The 22,911-nt window shown below is 39.2% G+C and overlaps 1 protein-coding gene across 1 annotated transcript in view; it reads right to left on the bottom strand.

Moving 5' to 3' along the window:
• The window catches only part of OSBPL9 (oxysterol binding protein like 9), a 175,429-nt gene that overhangs the window by 103,742 nt on the left and 48,776 nt on the right, over positions 1-22,911 (bottom strand). The window contains exons 3-5 of the mRNA XM_081816910.1: positions 17,623-17,701; positions 12,283-12,309; positions 2,173-2,219 (exon numbers count right to left, since the gene is read on the bottom strand). Coding sequence (XP_081673036.1) covers positions 2,173-2,219; positions 12,283-12,309; positions 17,623-17,701 — 153 coding nt within the window. The remainder of the gene's footprint in view (positions 1-2,172; positions 2,220-12,282; positions 12,310-17,622; positions 17,702-22,911) is intronic.

Genomic DNA, 22,911 nt, shown 5'->3' with positions numbered 1-22,911 from the left:
TTCTTTTGTCCACTTCCAAGGCAAACAAGGCCAAAACAGATGTAGCCTAACAAAGTGACAGAATCATATTAATAATACACTACACAATGACCGATTTATGTTACTTTAAGTAAGATGTTTCAAAAGTTTTTCGAAAATAGATGTTATTCCTGCAGACTGTGGATAGGGAAGCCCTTTAAGACTTAAAAAAAAATGTGCAAGTATATCCTTAGGTATAAAGTACAGTCAGGCACTTCTACATTATAATCTTACAATATTCCTAATGAATAACTTTTCTGAAGACTTCACTCACTGCCCCCAGTAGCTCTCCAAGGAATTTTGCTCGGGCAGAGAGATACCAAAAGCTACTTCTTTCTTTCTCCATATTTAGCTATAAGCTGTTAATATACTATCTTCACCGTTCTTTAGGAAAGCATATATTTCCAGACTGAAGTATAATCTCAGACATAAACAAGCTTTAACTCTATCCTATAAAACACAATCTAGATATAGTAAAATGTCATTGATTCAGCCCTCCCTATAATTTAGGACTTATATTTATAATAATTTATACCAAGTCACTATGCTTAAACCAATTCACTAAGTACAAAGTGTAAATAACATTAAAAGAAATTCTTGGGGTGCCTGGGTGGCTCAGTTGGTTAAGCGACTGCCTTCGGCTCAGGTCATGATCCTGGAGTCCTGGGATCGAGTCCCGCGTCAGGCTCCCCTGCTCAGCGGGGAGTCTGCTTCTCCCTCTCCCGCTCCCCTCCTTGGCTCTATTTCATTCTCTCTCTCAAATAAATAAAATCTTTAAAAAAAAAAAGAAATTCTTAATGATACATCATACTAAAAAAAATATCAGACAATGTCAGCTCAGTTTTCTTGTCTATACATAAAACTAGAAAAGGGCATTTCTTCCCAGACAGCCTATACCGCAGATTTGCTTCTCTCTGTCCACCATGAACCATCCTGTCCACATTACTAGAACTACATGTTGTGTTTATAGAATTACCTTGATTTATCTCATTTACATAAAAACGTAGATTCCTAAAAGGAAAGGACTCCATTTGATTCATATTCAAAAGTTCTGCAAGATGGCTACAAACCCATACATAGAAAACATGGTCAAGAATCAATGTACATACTTCAAATAGTTGTATTCTACTCATAGTCTTTCCATTATTCTGTGCAAGTAAAAGTCAGACACTGTTCTCCATTTATCTCAGTACTTGTTTTCAAGCCTAAATCACTGGTCTCCTGACTTTTTTTTTTTAAAGATTTTATTTATTTATTCATGAGAGACAGAGAGAGAGAGACAGAGAGAGAGGGGCAGAGGGAGAAGCAGACTCCCAAGGAGCAGGGAGCCCGATGCGGAACTCGATCCCAGGACTCTGGGATCATGACCTGAGCCGAAGGCAGACGCCCAACCATCTGAGCCACCTAGGCACCCATCCTGACTCTTTTTAAATGAAGATTGTTTTCTCAGGAATCTGAAGCTCTGAAGCTTCCTTCAGTAGGATAACTCCACATATTTTTCCTTAACAACCACTTACCCCTGATATATTCCAAAATTATACTTTCATCCAATAAAATACAGAGCGCATACATGTCCATAGCAGGTAGGCACTGGTGAGAGAGCAATAAAAAAGACACAGTCCTTGATATATCTCAAAAAGATGGTGCCACCATCCTCCCATTACTCTGTCAGAAAGCTGGGGATAATTCTGAACTTCTTTTCCCTTATCCTCTTACATGCAGGTAGTGACCAAATTCTCTCATACAACTTTTGTGTTTATCCCCTCTGGGTCACTCTTACTGCCTTTATTCAAGCTCTCATCACCTTTTACCAAAACCTCTGCAATAAGCTCCAAACTGGGCTCCCTGCCTCCAATCTCACTTCTCCCCAGAGCATCCCGTAAACAGTTCCCAGTGTTTCTTCAGAGCCACAAATGTGATAATGACATTTCCCTGGCTAAAATACCCAATGCCTCTCCCTAATTTACAGAGAAGGTGTTTTATCATTCTGGTACATGAGACTTTTAAAAAATTTTTTAAATTAAAAAAAATGTTTATAAGTAGGCTCCACACCTAATGTGGAGCCCAATGCGGGGCTTGAACTCATGACCCTGAAATCAAGACCCAAGCTAAGATCAAGAGTCAGATATTTAACCAACTGAGCCACACTGGCACCCCTATTGTTTTTTTAAGTAATCTCTCATTTAACCAACTGAGCCACCCTGGCACCCTTATTTTTTTAAGTAATCTCTATGCCAACGTGGGGCTTGAACTCATGACCCTGAAATCAAGACCCAAGCTAAGATAAGAGTCGGATGAGCCACACTGGCACCTCTATTTTTTTTAAGTAATCTCTATGCCCAACGTGGGGCTTGAACCCACAACCCTGAGATTAAGAGTCGCAACTCCACTGAGCCAGCCAGGAACCCCCATAAGGCCTTTGATGATCTATTTAGTTCCAGACTGAACTCACATCTCCTTCCGCTTACCTGCCATCTATTCTAAAACATGCTACACTCCTTAATTTCTCAAACAATTAATCCTTTTTCATACTACCAAGCTTTTGCACATACTTTCCCTGTACCTAGAATGTGTTTCTCCTTTCTCTGAAGTTTGGTAAATTTTTTATTTTATTTTTAAATTTATTTTTATTTATTTATTTTTTTTGGCTTCCAGCCCTGCCTATTCCTCTGTCTTTTTCATCCTTCAAAACCTGTAACAAGGGGCGCCTGGGTGGCTCAGTCGTTAAGCGTCTGCCTTTGGCTCAGGTCATGGTCCCAGGGTCCTGGGATCGAGCCCCGCATCGGGCTCCCTGCTCCACGGGAAGCCTGCTTCTCCCTCTCCCACTCCCCCTGCTTGTGTTCCCTCTCTCACTGTGTCTCTCTCTGTCAAATAAATAAAATCTTTAAAAAAAAAAAAAAAAACCTGTAACAAAATCATCTCCCCTGTGATGCTTCCCTGACTTCACCGGTTCTCTCTTCTACAATTCTTTAGTCTCTATTGCATTTACATTGTACTGTAATTATTGTTCTAAAATGTGTACCCTAGTTAAATGATTTAGCATTCTATGTCTCAGTTTTCCTCATAACTGTCTCTTGGAGTTGTTAAAAAAAAGTTAAATAAGAAAATGCATGTAAACCTTTGGTACAGAACCTACACCCAGCTGCAATGCTCATCACTGCTTTTCTAATAAATATTCTCAGTAGGCATTCCTCCTATTAAACTGAGAGCTCCCTGAATAGCAGGGAATCAGCTTTGCATCCTGGTTATCATGCTCAGTGTGTAGCATTTTCAAGAACCTAATTTGGGTCACCTATAGCCCAAACCCTAGGCTAGAAAGAGAAGAAAAGAGAATCCCAGAAACAGCAGCATGATCATCAGCAAAATGAGGTAAAATTTAAAAAAATAATAGCAACAGCTACAATTTTTGAGCCCTGCTATTTGCCAGATATCATGTTGAGTATTTATATGTATTTTCTCTAATCTTACAACAATTCCAAAGGTTGATACTGTCATCCTCATTTTGCTGGTGACCCCCTGCTCCACATTTAGGCTTGTTAGGTAGGCAGGACTTCCTCTGCAAAGGAGGAATAAATATGAGAAGATATGTTGGTTTGTTTTCCTTGGGTATTATTAATAACTCAGTTGACATATTAAGAGAACTCTGCAGGCAGTACAAGAATAAAATTAAATACAGTACAGGTCAATATTTGACTCTCTGCCCTTTAAATCTTTATAGGGAATATTCCTGGGCCTTTCTCTGGCCAGTCTTCCAAGCCTCCCTCATCCTTGGTAACAGATTACTCACCTCATGTTTCATGCCATGACTCCCACCAGTGTCTTCTGACCAATGTCTCTGTTCCCTTGCCTTCGCTGGGGCCCTCACTAGCGACAACTATCAACTTGGATGTACAGTGAGCACAGCAGAAACTCTGACAACCAAACCACCTGATAGCATGAAAATACTAACTACTATCAGAGTTAAGAAGTATGCTGTACTGTGTAGAGGAAGAGAAAACAGCAGTGAAGCTAGAGCCGCAAGGAGACTGAGGCAGGGTGAAAAGAGAAGTCAGTGTGGCTAAGGGTAACAGAAAGGAAAGGCATGAACAAACAGAATTGTGTAATGAAAACAGCAGTTATCTGAATCCAGACTGGCGACTTGTCATACATGTTACCTTGGAAAAAAACTCCTCCAAGCCTCAGTTTCCTTATCTATAGAATGATAATAAAAGAATCCCATAAGCATCTGTAGGGTACATAGGAGGATTACCATGCATAGCACATTATCTGCATCCTTGGAGGAAGTGTTTGCTTCCTCTCTACTCCACTTCCTTCTTTTATTCATCTGAGGGTCACTTCTAGAATATAATCACCTTTACCAGAAAAGATATCCAATCATCCCTTCCCAAGATTAAAAAAAAAAACAAAAAACCCACTGACATCCATCACCACTTGACTTAAGTCACCTATATGTGTGGGCTCAGCTCACTTCTCCTTTATATGATACTCTGATTCCTTCTACTAGACAGTCACCCAAAACAGATGTCTTCATTAAAGCCAGCAACCCAGCAAAGATGCAGTTTTTCTTTTCTTTTTTTTTTTTTTTTTGGTGCAAGAGAGATGATTTTATTAAAGCACAGGGACAGGATCCGTGGGCAGAAAGAGCTGCTGCCAAAGATGCAGCTTCTTTACAATTTTATGAATTCTATCTGAATTCTAATTATTTTTTCTGGGGTATTAGTCAAACTGTCTTAGGTCCTCCAAATTTAATATTAAGAAAATACAATGATGAAACATAACTTCAATTTATATGCTGGATTAATGTTACATGTGGAGTACATTGATGGAAGTATCACAATCGTGAGAATGAATGTTCATAAAATTCATGTGGAGTTAATGAAGGAGGCTGAAAAGACAAAGACGACCATGGCGGAGTATTTTCTTAGAATTCATCAGCTAGTTAGTTGTCTAAAAGTAAAACAAGGATGAGTGCAGTCCAGGCGTCATCAGAAGACAGAGCTTTAACTCAGAGATATTTAACCTGGAGTCATAGAACTAACCAGAAAACCTCTAGAATAATGATTTTCAAAATGTGAGATCCTTGAGGATAAGCACTTTGCTTTGCTCACTACTTTATACCCAAAAACTAGCCCAGTGCCTAGTATACAATAAGCACTCAAATATTTGTTGACCATAAAAATGAGTGACTAAATGGATGGAAGGAAGGAATAAATTTGAATACTGGTATTTTCTCGAAGTGCCTACAAGCTGCCCAGGGCAGAGCTCTAGGCCTCCAACCCTCTGGCTTCAACCAGAGGAATTATACTTTTTTCTACCTTACACTTGGGTTTCTAAATAAGATTGCATTTGTAAAATGCTTTCATTAAAAGTTTGAAAACCATGGAAAATTTATCAGTATCACTCCCTTCCTTGAAATATTATACTTACAAGTGCATATCACTTAATGCTTAATTGTCCCTCAAATTACTGTTTAGTCCCCGAAGTTTCTTGAGGTATGACATTACATTTTACCTAAGTAGTTCTTACTTATTCAACTTTTATATACCCTACCGTTTCCTGTACGGCAACTCCTCAGAGAAAAATCTGCATTTTTTTTTTAATATCAAGCAACGAATGGACATTTTGTACCACTATGCTGTGCAAAGACTGCCATGCAACAATTTAATTCTTGCAGCATCACCATCTCCATTTGAAGAACAGCACTCATGCAACCACTTTAATATATTTTGCACTCTATTCTACCATTCTTTTAATTAGTAGAAAAACAGAAAAATTAAAGTGTCAATAGGAATGACAATAAATGTAAATTTTATAAACATAATGTAATTGAGAAATCATTACTAATGCTGAAAACAGTAAATTTGTATCACCAACAGAACACTCCTTAGACTGTGGCACATAAGACTTTGGTCTACTGCCTATATGGCTATTTTTGAAGGAAAGGAATTAAAATGTATGAATACATCTTATGAATAAATATTGTGTCAAAGAGGCAAGGTATGATTAAGGACTTTGCAGTATGCAGTAGGAATACATCCCCCTTACACTGCAAGTCTTTGTTCAACTCACAGAGTCTATACTTCCACGCATATTTTCAAGTACACATTATATACTATACTAATGATTTCCTTTACATGTCTTCATTTACTCTCCACACTAACACCTACCAAGCCATGTTCCAAACTGGGTAAAAAGATTATTTAATGTATATTAGCAATTTCTCAGATGGTAGGGTTAATGAATGAGTCTAAGACTATTTCCCATTTCCTTTCATAAAAGAAGGATATAAGAAAAAGACGAGCATAGCACCAACAACAAAATGGACAAAGGAATGAACAAATTACCAAATAAGAAATAAACACATTAAAATATATTTCTGAGGCATCTAAAACTAATGATGTAATGTATGGGGATTAACATAAGAATAAAATAAATAAATAAATAAATAAATAAATAAAATAAAGTCATTTTATTAACATAAAAAATATATATTTCTGAGGGAAGGCATTGGGTTGACATTCTTTTAAAATGATAACACTAAGTGCTGATAAAGGGTGTGATGAAGCAGAGGGAGTATAAATCAACACAATCTCTCTTGAAAACAATTACGGAGAATTGTTTCAGGAACATTAAAAATATTTGTCTTTTGTTCTGACAAATTCTCTTAGAATTTACCTATCCTAAGGTAAACAGAGATTTTATTAAAGATTTATGTGCAAGGATGTTCAACACAGCATTATTTAAAATAGAGAGGGGCACCTGGGTGGCTCAATCGGTTAAGTGTCCGACTCTTGGTTTCACCTCAGGTCATGAACTCAGGGTAATGAGATCTCGCCCTGCAGCGGGGCTCCCTGCTCATCAGGGAGTCTGCTTCTCTCCCTCTCCATCTCTGTCTCCCTCTGCCGCTCACCCCATTCACCATGTGCACTAAAATAAATAAATCTTTAAAAAAATAATAAAAATCTGAAAACCTTATTTATACAAGATAAGTCAATTTTATGAAACACACACACTAAAGGATCAGAAGGAAATCCACAAGCATGTTATGAATAATTATCTCTGGGTGAGAGTATTATGGGTGATTATTAGTATCATCTTTATACTACTCTATATTCTCCCAAGTTTCTACAGTGAGCAGGTATTAATTTTACTACTTAAAAAATATGGAAAAGGGAATGATGGGATAAAAATGTAACTTACTAATAAAAAGTCAAATATCTACTCTAATCCTAGCTACTCAGTAAGCCAAAAAGTCTATAATTAGCTAAACTTGGAAAAATAATTTCAAATATTCAGTGAGGATCTTAAACAGAAAGCAAATTAAGAAGAGGAAAAGTAGGGGCGCCTGGGTGGCTCAGTCGTTAAGCATCTACCTTCGGCTCATGTCATGATCCCAGGGTGCTGGGATCGAGTCCCGCATTGGGCTCCCTGCTCTGTGGGAAGCCTGCTTCTCCCTCTCTCACTCCCCCTGCTTGTGTTCCCTCTCTCTCGCTGTGTCTCTCTGTCAAATAAATAAATACAATCTCGAAAAAAAAAGAAGAGGAAAATTATACCACTGAGATCCAATCTTCATGCAATACAACAAACTGCCAATATATGAATTCAGTGGCATTTCCCCACTTTCATGCCTACATCTAATTAAGAATTATGGTTGATTTACCTCCTTTACACAAAGTCTTTAAATGGTTATTTATTTGGTTTTCAGGAGGGGTCATCATGTAAAAATCAAAAATATAAAACTGCAGGGGGAAATTTTTTTTAAAAGTCATTAATCAACAAGATAATTGAATTTGTTTACTAATAATAAGGCTGAGATGATTACTTTAAAGCAGAAGACACTTAAGCCTACAACCAAGGGTTAGTCTAATGATGATCTATTCTTCTAAATGATTAATGATGAGGATGTACCATGCTGCGTTGATTAACGTTAATGCAGTAGGGACAATGTTGCCCTAATATACTTGATCAATATAACTTCCCTGAATTAAAAACTTTCCTTCACCACTGGGCTGAGTTATAATAATTCTGCATTTTAATAAATGAGCAAGCTCTAATGGACGGAGTTGAAAAGGTCAGCTATCAGTCCAAGCACAGAGAACTTCCACTAAGACACAATTCCTGAAGATTCTTCTAATTTAAATATTTCTTAATGTTTAAAAATATTGTATTTTGTCTTATGCAACTTGTGTTGCTTTAAGAGTATATCCAAATAAATTTGCAAACAAATTTCATATTTGAAATCATTTTGGAGAATATACTACCTAAATGACGTCTTCAGTAAAATCCTTTGAAAGTAAAGGATTTTATGAAGAACCAAAATATCTAATTTCCATCTTTAAAAAATTCAGATTTTTCACACACCACGTTTGCTTAGGGCAAGACACGCCCCCCTTCTATGTAGGTTAGGGCATAACAATCTAAGATCGAGACCAGATCACTTGACTCTCTCTCATTTCACTCATATATAAATTGGAGATGTTCCATCTAATGTGTAAGGTTGTTAGGACAGGAAACTGGAATAACGTGAAACCACTGGATCCAGACCAATGGCTCTCAAACTTCAGAGGGCATCAAAATCACTACAGAGGGCCCATTTCCAGAGTTTCTGATTCAGCATGACTGGGGGCCAGGCTAGAGATCTGTTTCTAACAAGTTCACAGGTGATGCTGAGACTGCTGGTCTGGTAGCACACTTCAAGAACTACTGGTCTAGAGAGACCTGAGCACTAATCCACCAATCCTGGACACTTAGCTTCTCTAAACCTCAGTTTCTCTAACTCTAAAACTACCCTTATTGTTTAGGAGTTTAGGAACTATGGAAGGAATGTACGGTGCCTGTTAAACACTGCCTGGTTCATAACAGATATTTGCTAGTAGTAATGGTGGTGGTTGTTATCACCATCACTACTATACTAAATCTGAATTTTTTTTTTTTTAAAGATTTTATTTATTTGACAGAGAGAGAGATAGCAAGAGTAGGAACACAAGCAGGGGGAGTGGGAGAGGGAGAAGCAGGCTTCCTGTGGAGCATGGAGCCTGATGTGGGGCTCGATCCCAGGACCCTGGGATCATGTCCTGAGCCGAAGGCAGACGCTTAACAACTGAGCCACCCAGGCGCCCCTAAATTTTTTTTTAAGATTTTATTTATTTGACAGAGACACAGCGAGAGAGGGAACACAAGCAGTGGGAGTGGGAGAGGGTCTCAAGCAGGCTTCCCACGGAGCAGGGAGCCCAATGTGGGGCTCAATCCCAGGATGCTGGGATCATGACCTGAGCCGAAGGCAGATGCTTAACGACTGAGCCATCCAGGCACCCCTATACTATTTCTACTAAGTAATGGAACGTGTAGAACATAAATATCACAAAAATTTTTAATTGCATTAAACTGCATTGTAATTTAAAGTTCCTTATGCTTTATATTAATTCCTTTTCTGATAAAATTATAAAAGTAATTATAAACTAGTTAACAAATCTCTACAATAACTTTTTTGTAGCAGTTAGGAGAATGGCCCTAGAGCACAACTGTTTGTGTTCAAATACAAGGTCTGCCTTGCAAAACCTGTGTGTCTGTGGCCCCCAGGTTCCTTATCTGTAAAATAAAAATAGTAATAGTACCTACATCATAAGGTCACAAGAACAGAGTTAACATAAGTAAAACTCTGTATAGTGTTGGCATAAAATAAATATCCAATAAATGTAGCTATCATTATTATTATCCCAATACACTATCAGTAACACTGTAAATCCTTATACATATTAAAGCATTAAATAGACTTAATTCAAATGACTGGGTATTTTTCTAATTATTAGCGTCAACTATAAAATACCAGGTCTTCTATTATTAGGTTGAGCCATATGAACTGCTGACATGCAACTCTAAATACAGTACTTGCATAGGCTGAAACTAATAGCTTTCTTTCTTTTTTTTTTTTTTTTAAAGATTTTATTTATTTATTTGAGAGAGAGAGTGAGAGAGAGAGAGAGCACAAGAGGGGGGAGCGGGAGAGGGAGAAGCAGGCTCCCTGCCGAGCAGGGAGCCCGATGCGGGACTCGATCCAGGGACTCCAGGATCATGACCTGAGCCGAAGGCAGTCGCTTAACCAACTGAGCCACCCAGGCGCCCATGAAACTAATAGCTTTCATCCCAATCTCTCTGATCATTCCTTTGAGCCTATTGATGGTTCCACTCTAATGTGCTCCCAGATTTGGTCCTCGGCTCTCTTCTCATTCAGATCTCCCAGAAAGTTCACACCCACTATTCTATGGTTTTAACCAGAGACTGAACATACAGAGAGGTTTTATCTAGCCCACAGATACGTTTCATCGGCCTACACAGTTTGTTGCTGTTATTGTTTAATTTGGAGATTTAACACACACATACTCAAATCCCACCCACAAAAAAATCTGATTTTCTGGCTTCTCTTGAAAAACTGGACAATCTGGCGACACTGGAGAGCATTACCAAAAGCCTACAACTGTCTGGAACTAAGTAGCAACTAACCCTTCAAACAGGGCATGAGCTTTCTAAATTGCTTAAGTCTTCATCTAGCTTTACTCCTCACTCATTTACTTATCTGCCTAGCTCTTAGGCATTCAATTTTTCAACTGCTAGTTTGATAGCCACAAATCTCCATCTTCAGCCCAAACTCAGATCCAACTGCCATCACCATCTATACCTATGATGTGTCCCACAGACGTTAAGAGGTCCCGCACCACCCGTTTCCCTGGTTTCTCTACTTCAGATGTTGACAACATCCAAACAGTAAGCCATGCCAAGAACACTAACTTTATATGGCTATCATTCTCTCACCTCCCATTTCCCAGCAGTCACCAGTTTCTACAGATTTACCTCCTAAAATCTCAAGTCTAGAACCATGAGAGACGATGGACTCTGAAAAACAAACTGAGGGTTCTAGAGGGGAGGGGGGTGGGAGGATGGGTTAGCCTGGTGATGGGTATTAGAGAGGGCACGTTCTGCATGGAGCACTGAGTGTTATGCACAAACAGTGAATCAGGGAACACTACATCAAAAACTAATGATGTAATGTATGGTGATTAACATAACAATAAAAAATTCTCCAAAAAAACCCCCTCAAGTCTATTTCCTCTTCTCCTTCTCCATTACTACTGTTTTAACCCATTCAGGGCCTTACCAACAATCAACTATTTATCTAAAGCCCATGTCTTACTCTGTCTCTTCTCTGCTTAAAACTCTGCTTCGCTGGCTCTTCACTGACCTCAGGATAAAAATATAACCTCCCTATACATTAGATGTAGGCCTCTGCCTCATCTCCTCCTCATCGTTCTAACAGTACCAAACATTCGTAGTTCTCTGAACACACTGGCAGCAACATATTTCCATACCTTTGCACATGCTACAATATCTCTCAGCCTAACAAACTTCTCCAACCTTCAGAACTCTGCCACAGAGAGGAGATAAGGAGCAGGAGGAGGGAGGCAGAGCCTGGTGATTGGAACCTTTAATTTTTACATTATATACCGCTGCACATCTTGAAATTTTTAGAGTTACTGTGATTTTTAATTTTGATTATTATAAAAATAATTACTTGGTAACAAAAAACCCTACTCCTCTGTGAAACACTGAGTGACTGTCTTTTTTGCCTCTTCATTATTTCAGTGTCTTCTACGTATTTCTACTATGACAGTACATTTCACATTACATTCCAGTTACTTCTTTACAAGCTCCTTGACATCATGGCCCAAGTCTTATTTACCAGTATACTCTCAGTTCTGAGAATGGGGAGTTACACGTACCATATACACAATTATGTTTGAACTAAACAGCCAGTCTGTTGAGCTTTCCATTCAATGTCTAGTAGAGAATCTATATGCAAACAACTTTAGCTGACTGATAAGAAAGGGGATCATTTTTTGTCCCTGTTCAAAAGAAAAAGAGGCAGTTTATAAAGATAAATTGGCAACTATTTTTAATCTCTGAAAAAGGATAGAGTGAAGTTGTAGTTTTCAAACCTTTTTAAAGCTCTAACATGCTAGGACTGTAATTTCAATTATCTAAAGAAAAAAAACTACAGAGAATATTTCTTTCTTTTTCAAATCTGAAGTTAATTAAAATTGACTTTGTTTTGGGGCACCTGGGTGGCTCAGTTGGTTGAGCATCTGCCTTCAGCTCGGGTCATGATCCCAGAGTCCTGGGATCGAACCCCACATCGGGCTCCTTGCTCACGGGGGCGTCTGCTTCTCCCTCTGTCTTTGCCTGCCATTCCTCCTGCTTGTGCTTGCTCACTCTCTCTCTCTCTCTCTCGCTCGCTAGCTCTCCCTCTGTGTCAAATAAATAAATAAAATCTTTTTAAAAAATTGACTTTGTTTTGATAATTTTATGGCATGTCTTTAAAATTGGAGATATTCTGAAATATCAAGTTACCAGAATTAATCATTGCAATGACAAGTAATCTATTGTTTCGGGGAAGTTTTTTTTTTTTTTCCTGGTACCAATCCTCTTTATTGTAAACAAATGATGTTTCACGATACAGGACATGGAGGGTAGCTAGAGACTTAAACCATAGTGGAAATGAAGGTGATAGGTAACAAACTACCTACATATATTTTCATACACTTGACCTTCTTTCTTGTTGCTATGGATGAACCATCTGTGCTCTTAGCGAAAGGCAAAGCCTCCTCACCTGTGTATTAGGTGCCATCCTCTCTTGCCGTCTCAAGAACACTCCACCCAGCAATTCTCCCCCTTCTCTGTTGCATCAATTTTCCCCTTTTTACTGAATCACTGCCAATACCACAGGAACATACTATTATTTCCCTTATCACACAAAAAAATTTGTTCTCATTCCCCTCTCCAGCTACTACTGTTATTTCTTACCTTCCCTTCACAGCAAAGCTTGAAAGCACTGTATATTTCTATCTTAAAATTGTTCTTTTTTTTTTTTTTTAAAGATTTTATTTATTTATTTGAGAGAGAGAGAGAATGAGAGAGAGCACAGGAGAGAGGGGAGGGTCAGAGGGAGAAGCAGACTCCCTGCCGAGCAGGAAGCCCGATGCGGGACTCGATCCAGGGACTCCAGGATCATGACCTGAGCTGAAGGCAGTCGCTTAACCAGCTGAGCCACCCAGGCGCCCTATCTTAAAATTGTTCTTCTCGGGGCACCTGGGTGGCTCAGCCGGTTGGGCATCGACTCTTGATTTTGGCTCAGGTCATGATCTAACGGTCGTGGGATCAAGCCCCTCTCCTCCCACCCCCAATCGGGCTCTGTGCTCAGCACGGAGTCTGCTTCAGATTCTCTCTCTCCCTCCCTCTCTCCCTCCAGCTTGTACGCACTCTCTCTCTCAAATAAATAAATAAAATCTTTTTAAAAAAATTGTTTTTCTCAAGGTTATCAGTGGACTCCTACCTGTTAAATCCTCTGATCCCTTCTCATCCCTCAACTTAACTGATTTACCAGGGGCATCTGACACAGCTGCTGATGCCTCTCCCCTTCTAGAAATACTCCCTCTTGGCTTCCAGGCTACTGCATTCACCTAGTTTTCCTCCTCCTTTTTCATTGCTTCTTTTCAATCTTTTCTGTTAGTTCTACCTCAGCTCCGTTCCCTTTAAATAGCTGCTGGAGTGCTTCAGGGCTCATTACCTGGACCCCTCTTGTCTCTCTGCATTTACTCCTAAATTCTTGTGGCTCTACATACTATCTATATGCCAATGACTCCCAAATTTATTTTAGCATGAACTTTTCTCCTAAATTCCACACTTCAAACTGCCTACTTGACATCTCTGTCTGGATGTTTGATAGGCATCTAGAATTGTTTATAAGCATGTGCAAGGCTAATAAGCTCCTGATGCCCACATCCCCTTCCCCAAACTAGTTCCTCCAGCAGTCTTCCCCATCCCAGTTAATGGCAACTCCATTCTTGTGGCAAGCCAAAAATCTTGGTGTCAACCTAGACTCCTTTCTTTCATATGGTATAGTTTAACCTTTAAAATACAGTATCATATGACACACTACTACACTTAACAATATAAAAAGGAAAAAACTACCAATACATGTAACAACATGGATGAATATTAAAATTATCCTGAGCTAAAATAAAGCCAGACAAAAGAGGATACATAATGTATGATTCCATTTACGTGAAACTCTCCAGAAGAAAAATCTATAGTGATAGAAAGTCAATCAGTGGTTGCTTGGGGCCAGCGGCTGGGAGTAGAGACTGAAAGAAGAAAGGAATCTTTTGGGTGATAGAAGTGTTCAATACCGGGGCGCCTGGGTGGTTCAGTCGGTTAAGCGACTGCCTTCGGCTCAGGTCATGATCCTGGAGTCCCGGGATCGAGTCCGCATCGGGCTCCCTGCTCGGCGGGGAGTCTGCTTCTCCCTCTGACCCTCCTCCCTCTCATGCTCTCTGTCTCTCATTCTCTCTCTCTCAAATAAATAAATAAAATCTAAAAAAAAAAAAAAAAAAAGTGTTCAATACCTTGACTGTGGTAGCAGTTATGACTAAATAAACTTGTCAATACTCATTGAACTTTACAATATGTACATTTTATTGTATATTAATTATACCTCAATAAAGTTGATTAAACATACATATGTAATTTAACCATTTCTCACTGCCTCCCTATCCCCACCGCTACCCTGTGGGAGCCACCATCACCTCTCTTCTGAATTACAATAGCCTAACTAGTTTCCCTGCTTCTGTCCCTGCCTCCTGCATTTTATTCTCAACAGAGTGGCCAGAGTGATACTGTTAAAAAATCACATCACGTCACTCCTCTGCTCAAAACCCTCTAATGGCTTCTCTTCTCCATAATAAAATTCAACATTCTTTCTATGGCAGTCAAGGTCACATGATCAACTTCTCTGTTACCTTGTATACCTCATTTCCCACTACCCTTCCCCATGATTATTTGCATTCCAACTAGAACTGGCCTCCCTGCTGTTCTTCAAATATGGCAGGCACACTCTTTTGCACTTACTGTTCCCTCTGCCTAGTAATGATGTACCACCATCCCCAACAAAGCCTTAAAACTTGTTCCCTCACTTCCTTCAGGTCTTTCACCAAAGGGCATCATCCCAATGAGTCTTTCCCTGGCCACTTTCAAATTTCAACACCTCCCTCCACCTATACACAACCTCACTTCTATTTCATTTTCTCCTTTCCTACTTTACTTTTTTCTCCCCAGGATTTAGCACTCTCTTATTTATATTTTACTAGCATATACATACACACACACACTAAGTATAAGTAACTTTTTATTTTATTGGCTTTCTCCTCTACCAGAATGAATGACCCAAGAGGGCAAAGAATTTTATCTGTTTTGTTCACTACTGTATCCCCAGAACTTAAAATAATGTCTAAAATGGATGTTGAATAAATGAATGTATCTCAACAAATTCTAGCTTTCCCTTTAATAGTTGATAGTAAGTAGAATTAGCTTTAGAGATACGTCAATTGATACTTTATTTGCTTTAAAAAAATTCTGATAAATTAAATAAAAACTTCAACACATTTAAGCATATGCTAATATGTATCAGCCAAACTTGTTCTCAATTCTAATCAAGAACTAAGATCTATCAGACATTGAGAGCTTTTTATCAAATTTTCAGAGATTTTCTTATGAGTAAGGGCCTATGTGAAATAACTCTCATTATTGCCAAGAATATATAGAATATAGTGTCCTGGTGAGTTCTTTACAAAAACCAGATAATGTCATGTTGCCTGAAGCTCCCCTTACTATAATAGTAGAAAATAATCAATCTGACAGTCTCAGAACTAAGAAATCATTTTAGGGCGCCTGGGTGGCTCAGTTGGTTAAGCGACTACCTTCGGCTCAGGTCATGATCCTGGAGTCCCTGGACTGAGTCCCGCATCGGGCTCCCTGCTCGGCAGGGAGTCTGCTTCTCCCTCTGACCCTTCCCCCTCTCATGTGCTCTCTCTCTCTCAAATAAATAAATAAAAAAAAAAAGAAAGAAATCATTTTAAAAATACATTTAAAGTCTTAGTAACACTTGTCATTTAAATCATTAAAGGAATTAAAGGAATTGCTTGTTTTACAAGGAAGCCACATAAATATGAGACTATTTAACATAAATAATCTAAAAGTAAATCAGAAGGTACAGGTGCCCTTGCTCTAGAGGTCTGAGTCTCCTCTCTTTTAAACAGGCAAATAATACAGCTTCTGGAAGTCCAAAGGAGTTATCTCCTTAATAACTGCAGAGGAGAGAATTCCATACTGCAGCCTTCACCTGCATCCAGCAGCTATTACTTGAAACACATTAAAGTATTCATCTTTAATCAAGTAAAGAGTTTCAGTGCGGGGGTGTTATCTGCTTTAGTTTATAAGCAGCATTATATATTCAACCTAAAAATAAAGGCCCTGTGCTTTCATAATATTTAAAATGTTTTATAAAGTTAAATGCGGTGGAAAATTTCAGGAAAGCATCATTAATTAAGCAGCTCTGAATAAAGAGTATGACCAAACACCATAAATATTTTAAGGATGCTTTTTCCTAAAAGCATTAGAGATATCACAATTGAGTTATACTGGTTTGTCTCTATCATATTTAAGCTGCATCTTTCATTTCTATGTGTCAATTTCTTAAGACAATGAAGAAAAATAACTTCAGTATACTATCCTAGCAATGGAAGGACAATAGCTGTCGCAACATCTCATATAACATACCTGGTCACTGTTAGACTTCATAATCAAAACATTTTTAAGCTATCAACTTATTTAATATTTATTTACCCTGGTATACCTAGCATCTATCACAGTGCATTGTCACTTGTAGTTCAGAGAAACTACTAACATCTCCAAAGCTTCTCATTTCTAAGTTTCTTGGACTGCTTTAATGTAAAATAGAGGTTACTCTGGATAGGCAAAATAACAAAAACATTATAAACACTCCTAGTAGATGAGAGATACATTAGGATGGTATCATTAAAATCGCTTTTATTTGCTGGTTTAGAGTTTTCAAAGCAAGATGAAATGAGAATGATCATACAGTATCTTACCCTTTCTACCGGTGAACCATAACATGCAATGTCGAAACATAGCAGTGGCAGATGGCATTGGTGTTATTAACTATAAAAAGGATAATAGCAGAGAAATGACGGCTGGCAGACAAGACACAGAAATGCAGATGAAATGAATGCAAACTTGCAGTTCTTGAAGCAAAGCAAAACCTTTAAGCCAAAGGTTGCCACTAGCTTCAATTTAATTTACATTTTGAGTTTTACACCGACAAACACTGCAACCTTCACAGTCTTTAGACTCTTCATGCAGAGGCAGAACCATACTCCTCGATAAAGAAGATCAGCAACCTTCTGTAAACACAAGCCAGCAGCAGCAGCAGCCCATCACTCTCTCCCTTCACTGATTTTTATCCCTTATATTTTTAATCTCCAATTGCAGCCAGATCCACAGTCGCCTCAAACAGATCTGTATCCACTGCAGATACAAATCCCTGTCTAACCTGCAGTACCACTTCATCCAGAACGTTCCTGTGCACTCATTCATGCAGAATCAGTTGCAAAACCATTCAAGGCATCCAGCAAACACCCAAAAGAGGAGGAAAGAAGCAGTTGGGACTGTGAAGAGAAATCTCTTCTTTTAGCTCACCCTGGAAATGGAAGGTTTTCTGATCAACAGTTATTGTGAAGGTGCTGTCGTCCTCATCGTCTATACCAATCACAGCTCCCTGTGAAACAAAGAGCAAAATCCCAATAAGGCAAACAATGACATCAGCAATATTCATTACTGCTACAGCCCTGGAATGCTCAATGCACCGGGGACACTGGCAGTAGGCTCGACACAGAAAAGGGGATGGCAGGGCACTGTAGTACTCTGCGTGGCTACCTTTTATTCTTGCATAAGGGGCAAGGTTGCCGTGAGAGGGGGAGGGGACAAACACAGAAGCTGAGTCTAGAAGCTATGTTCAAGAGTCAGCCACTGGGTTTTTCTGAGCTTTGGACTACTCTCTAAAATGGGAAGCCAGAAACCTCCACCACACCCGGTTGTTGTGAGGCCAAAGAATGCAGGTCCTCTTCATCAGACTGCTTCTGTGTTACACTTGTTAGTGCAGAAATGTCAGGTGACACTTGCTTCAAAACACGGTCCCAATCACTTCTTCCAAGTGTGCTCCCATAACCACTCGCACATGGCTCTGCAACTGCACTTTCCACTTTTTGCTGTGATTATCTGTTTATATGTCTGCCTCCTCCCCTGAACTGCCATGAGATCTTGGAAGTCAAAGACAGTATTATTTATTGATACATGACCTTCAAGTACACACCCAGTATGTGTTTTTTAAGTAAAAGCACGAACAACCCCCCAAAAGATGGAGGAGGGGATTGCATTTATAAGTTGTTTGTTTCAAGAAGGTGGATAGGGTGGGTTTTAAACTTTTAATTTTTTATATTCAACTACAAGCAGCCCATTAAGACAACAGGAATTTATGCAAAATAAGGAGTGTATTGGTTAGTGTCCTTAAGAAATAAGCACCTAAAGTATTTCAGAGAAAAAAGCTAGAGAACATGAGACAGGTAAAATGCCCCAGGATGGTGACAAAAGCAACAGCATGCCAGGACCTTGAAAATGGGGGCTGAAAAGAATCAAGGGGTCAAAATACCTAATCCCATGAATAAGGCTACTCCTATCCTAAGAGAAGTGGGTCACAGAGCCAAACATTTATTAATCTCTTCTTCTGAGAAGAAGGCTGTCTGGATAAACCCCAACTCTATCCAAATCCCATCAACTTGAATTATCTTAGTTATTCCTCAGTTTCAGTTTGGGTTGGGATTTTTATCCTTATTTTCACTTAAGTGTCTCCTGAGAGTAAAATGATTTACCCAAGGTCACATGATTAATGTCAGAACCAGAACCACTGGCATGGTACCTACTTATTCCATGACAGCAAACATAAACACATCTCAGTGGGTAAGCATGTATGGGAGCAGATCATTCTGGTTAACTTAATTTTGTGGTTACTCAGTTAACTTCTAACTTATGATGTATCAAATATTTCCTAAGTTACAACTGAATACAAAAATATGTGCTTGATACAGCTCTAGAATATGTAACAATAGTCCCTGCCCTCAAGGCACTAATATTGCAGAGGAGGAGATAAAACATGCAAAGAGGTGAGCGTAATACAAGGTAGAAAGTAATCTCTACATGGACGAACTTTGAAAACATTATGCTAAGTGAAAGAAGCTAGTCACAAAGGACCATATAATTCCATTTATATAAAATGTCCAATAGGCAAATTCATAGAGACTAACAGTACATTAATGGTTGCCTAGGGTTGGGGGGAGGGGAAGAGGTGGGGTAACAAAGGGAGCAACTGCTAATGGGTATGGGTTTATGAAAACATTCTAAAATTGATTGTGGGAATGGTTGCACAACTCTGTGAATATACTAAAAGCACTGAATTGTATACTTTAAATGGGTGAATTGCATTGTATGTGAATTATATCTCAATAAAGCTGTTATAAATCACCCCACTACCAAATGTTTGCTCTTTCTTTTGGGTCTCTTAGTGTGAATTTATCAGTTACTTAGTCAACTCAGATGGAAACCTCTAGGTTCTACACCTGTTCTCCTTCATTCCATCACCACAGGTTGTGTTCATTCCACCTCTGAACTATCAAATATTATTATTCCATCCCATGAACTGCCAATGCCCTAATTCAGCCTCTCATCACTACATGCTTAATAGGCAATCTGTCTCCTTTCAGTCTGGCTACCTTTTACTCCAGTCTTTGCTATTGCCAGAGTAGTATTTCTGAAGCACAGACTCTTACAGGAGACAAAGATATTTAAAACCTTCCTTGGACTAATAGATAAAGTCAACATTTCTTCATAATGCCATTCAAGACTATTCAAAATCTGGCCCAACCAACCTTTTCACAGTCATCAAATGGTCCCTTCCTCCTTAACACACAGAGGCCCTGTATGTACTCATCCCCAACATTTCTTCCACACTCCAAGGGCAAAAACCAAACACACCAAGTAATTGCACTTTTTTAATGTCCTTCCTCAAGCTCAATTCCCAACCATTTGTTAAACAAAAGCAAAACCCCATATCTCCCCCTAGCTACCACCTCCTTTCTCACTGCTTTCACAGAGGAGCTTTTTGGAAATTGTACACGCCTTAACTTTTCATCCACTCCTGCAATCTAGCTTCTTTCCCACCACTATACCAAACTACACTCTCACAGATCTCCAATGACTGCTTTAGTAGTCTCCAGTTTGTTTTTTTCTTTAAGATTTTATTTATTTATTTGACAGAGAGATAGCGAAAGCAGGAACACAAACAGGAGGAGTGGGAGAGGGAGAAACAGGCTTCCTATGGAGCAGGGAGCCCAATGTGGGGTTCGATCCCAGGACCCTGGGATCAGGACCTGAGCCGAAGGCAGACGCTTAACGACTGAGCCATCCAGACAAAACTAGTAGTCTCCAGTTTTGTCATACACCACCAGTCTAAAGCACTGTTGCTGCTGCTGACCATTTGTTTCTTGAAACTCTCCTTCAATGGCCCTTAATTACCTAAGCTGTGCTTCAGAAATATTTCTAACTAAGTACCTGTGACAACCTATACGGGAGAAAGCATTCTTTTCTTGCCCATTACACTTTACCCTTCCTCTGTCCAAATGCTTCTTTGAAAACTCTAGAAGCTAGCTAACAACCTCCTAGTCCCATCAGGTCTTGCTATTACCCTGAAAGTTCACCCACATCTATAACCACTGTTGCTTCCTTTTCACTTGTCATATGGAAAAGATCTCCATACCCTATCACCTTTCCTTAGGTCTCTCACTCTACTAATTGTCAACTTCTTTGACTACTGGCTCTTTCCCAATAGCATTTACAGATGTTCAAATTCTTTACCCTGTTTAACCAACAACAATCATTTTCAATTACACATCTTCATCTGGCAATTAGCCCACCTCTCTCATTCCCTTCCAGTCAAGATTATCTAGATTTGCCCAAGCCTCCTGCCTAAAATTTTTTTAACCTCCCGTTCCTTGTAGGGTATGTGACCATATCAATGGCTCTTCTTCACCTTCAAATAAGGTGACCATATGACCTGATTTACCTGGAACAGTTCAATTATTCCTGTTGTCCTGGCATAATAATTAACAGAATGTCCTGGTTAGGGGTTACAGTCACTCTACCACAGCCTAGCCTACAATGTCCTCAGTGATTTGCTCCATGCCTACCTCTCATCTCTTATCAAATTCTACAGTTGGACAGCTTGAGGTTTACCAATTGCCCCAGGTTCTCTCCCACCAAACATCCATCCTCTCCCTTTATCTGAGTTTATACTACTTATGTTCTTACATTTGGTAAAGTAAAACTCCTTTTACTAATCCACATATAGAATAATATTCTATTGTTAAGCAAAGTTCTTTACTATGCTAGTCCATCAGAATGCCAAAGTTTTTATTTCAATCCCGCTTTTAAGACCCACTATACCAACATAATAAACATATATATTTTTCAGTGACTTTTCATGATTTTGCTTCTGAAGACATGAGAGGATCAACCTTTCAGGTTATCAGTACTTGGGCTAACCAAGGTACGTGCTGCTTCAGGGTCACACTATCCAAGTTCCAGATAGAAGGTAACTGGAGCTGGAGTCTAGTGCAACCAGATGAATTTCCTGACTTTCCTTCTTCTCCTGTCCTCTGTACACACACATATTTCAGACATGAGTCATAGTTCTGGTACCAAAGAAAGTTTTGTTCTCATGGCTTAGGGGAAAAAAAAAAACCCACAAAACAGAGTTCTGGCTATTTTAGGGCCAACCTCCCTTTGCAAGAAGAGAAACTGGGTTGGTAAACTGGCTCCAAAGATAATAAAAAAGAAATGATGACTCCTCTGGGACACAGATTTGCTCACATAACTCCTAAAAGGAATGTAGACAGTGCTAAGAATACACAGCTTAGCTACTCCCACAGTAACTTCACAACCACATACTTTCTCTCCCTGCTGAAATGTTAGAAATCTCTTACATTCATATAACACATTTAAATCTGACATTGGAGATTTAGGGAGAATGGGTATTTCTCTTAGAAAACTGAGGCTCAGGGGCGCCTGGGTGGCTCAGTCGGTTAAGCGGCTGCCTTCAGCTCAGGTCATGCCGAGTCCCGTATCGGGCTCTTTGCTCAGTGGGGAGCCTGCTTCTCCCTCTGCCTGCTGCTATGCCTACTTGTGCTCTTTCTCTCTCTGTCAAATAAAAATAATTAAAATCTTAAAAAAAAAAAAAAAGAAAGAAAGAAAACAAAACAAAACTAAGGCTCAGAGAGGTTTAAAAAAAAAAAAAAAATGTTGGGCACCTGGGTGGCTCAGTCCTTAAGCGTCTGCCTTCGGCTCAGGTCATGATCCCAGGGTCCTGGGATCGAGTCCCACATCGGGCTCCCTGCTCGGCGGGAAGCCTGCTTCTCCCTCTCCCACGCCCCCTGCTTGTGTTCCTGCTCTCGCTCTCTGTCAAATAAATAAATAAAATCTTTAAAAAAAAAAAAAATGCCCAGGGTCCTGCAACCCAAAAGGCAGGAGAATTGAGTTCTTGCAATTCCTGATCCAAAGCCCTCTCTTAACAGGGCATTGTTATAATAAGCAATATGCACTAATTACTTCAACACATTTATTAAATACCTATTCTGGGCCAGGAACATTAATAGCCAGGGAATATAAATAGGAATAAAATATATCTCTGCCCTGGAAGAACACATCATCTAGAGGGAAAAAAGAGGAGTCAACAAAACAGAAGGAAGCAGGAAAGCTTGAGGTTTAGCCTGCTCACCAAAGATGCTGCTGCATGGAGAACCTACTTTAACATCATTCATTGATTCAGCAAGTACTTATTAAAATCTCTAGCATTGTTCTAGGTAACAGTAATAGAACAGC

The sequence above is a fragment of the Leptonychotes weddellii genome, chromosome 4 (assembly GCF_054177405.1).
Source record: "Leptonychotes weddellii isolate Sample4059 chromosome 4, ASM5417740v2, whole genome shotgun sequence".
NCBI lineage: Eukaryota > Metazoa > Chordata > Mammalia > Carnivora > Phocidae > Leptonychotes > Leptonychotes weddellii.
The sequence above is the reverse complement of the archived record's forward strand: the minus strand, read 5'-3'. Positions and strand labels throughout refer to the sequence as shown.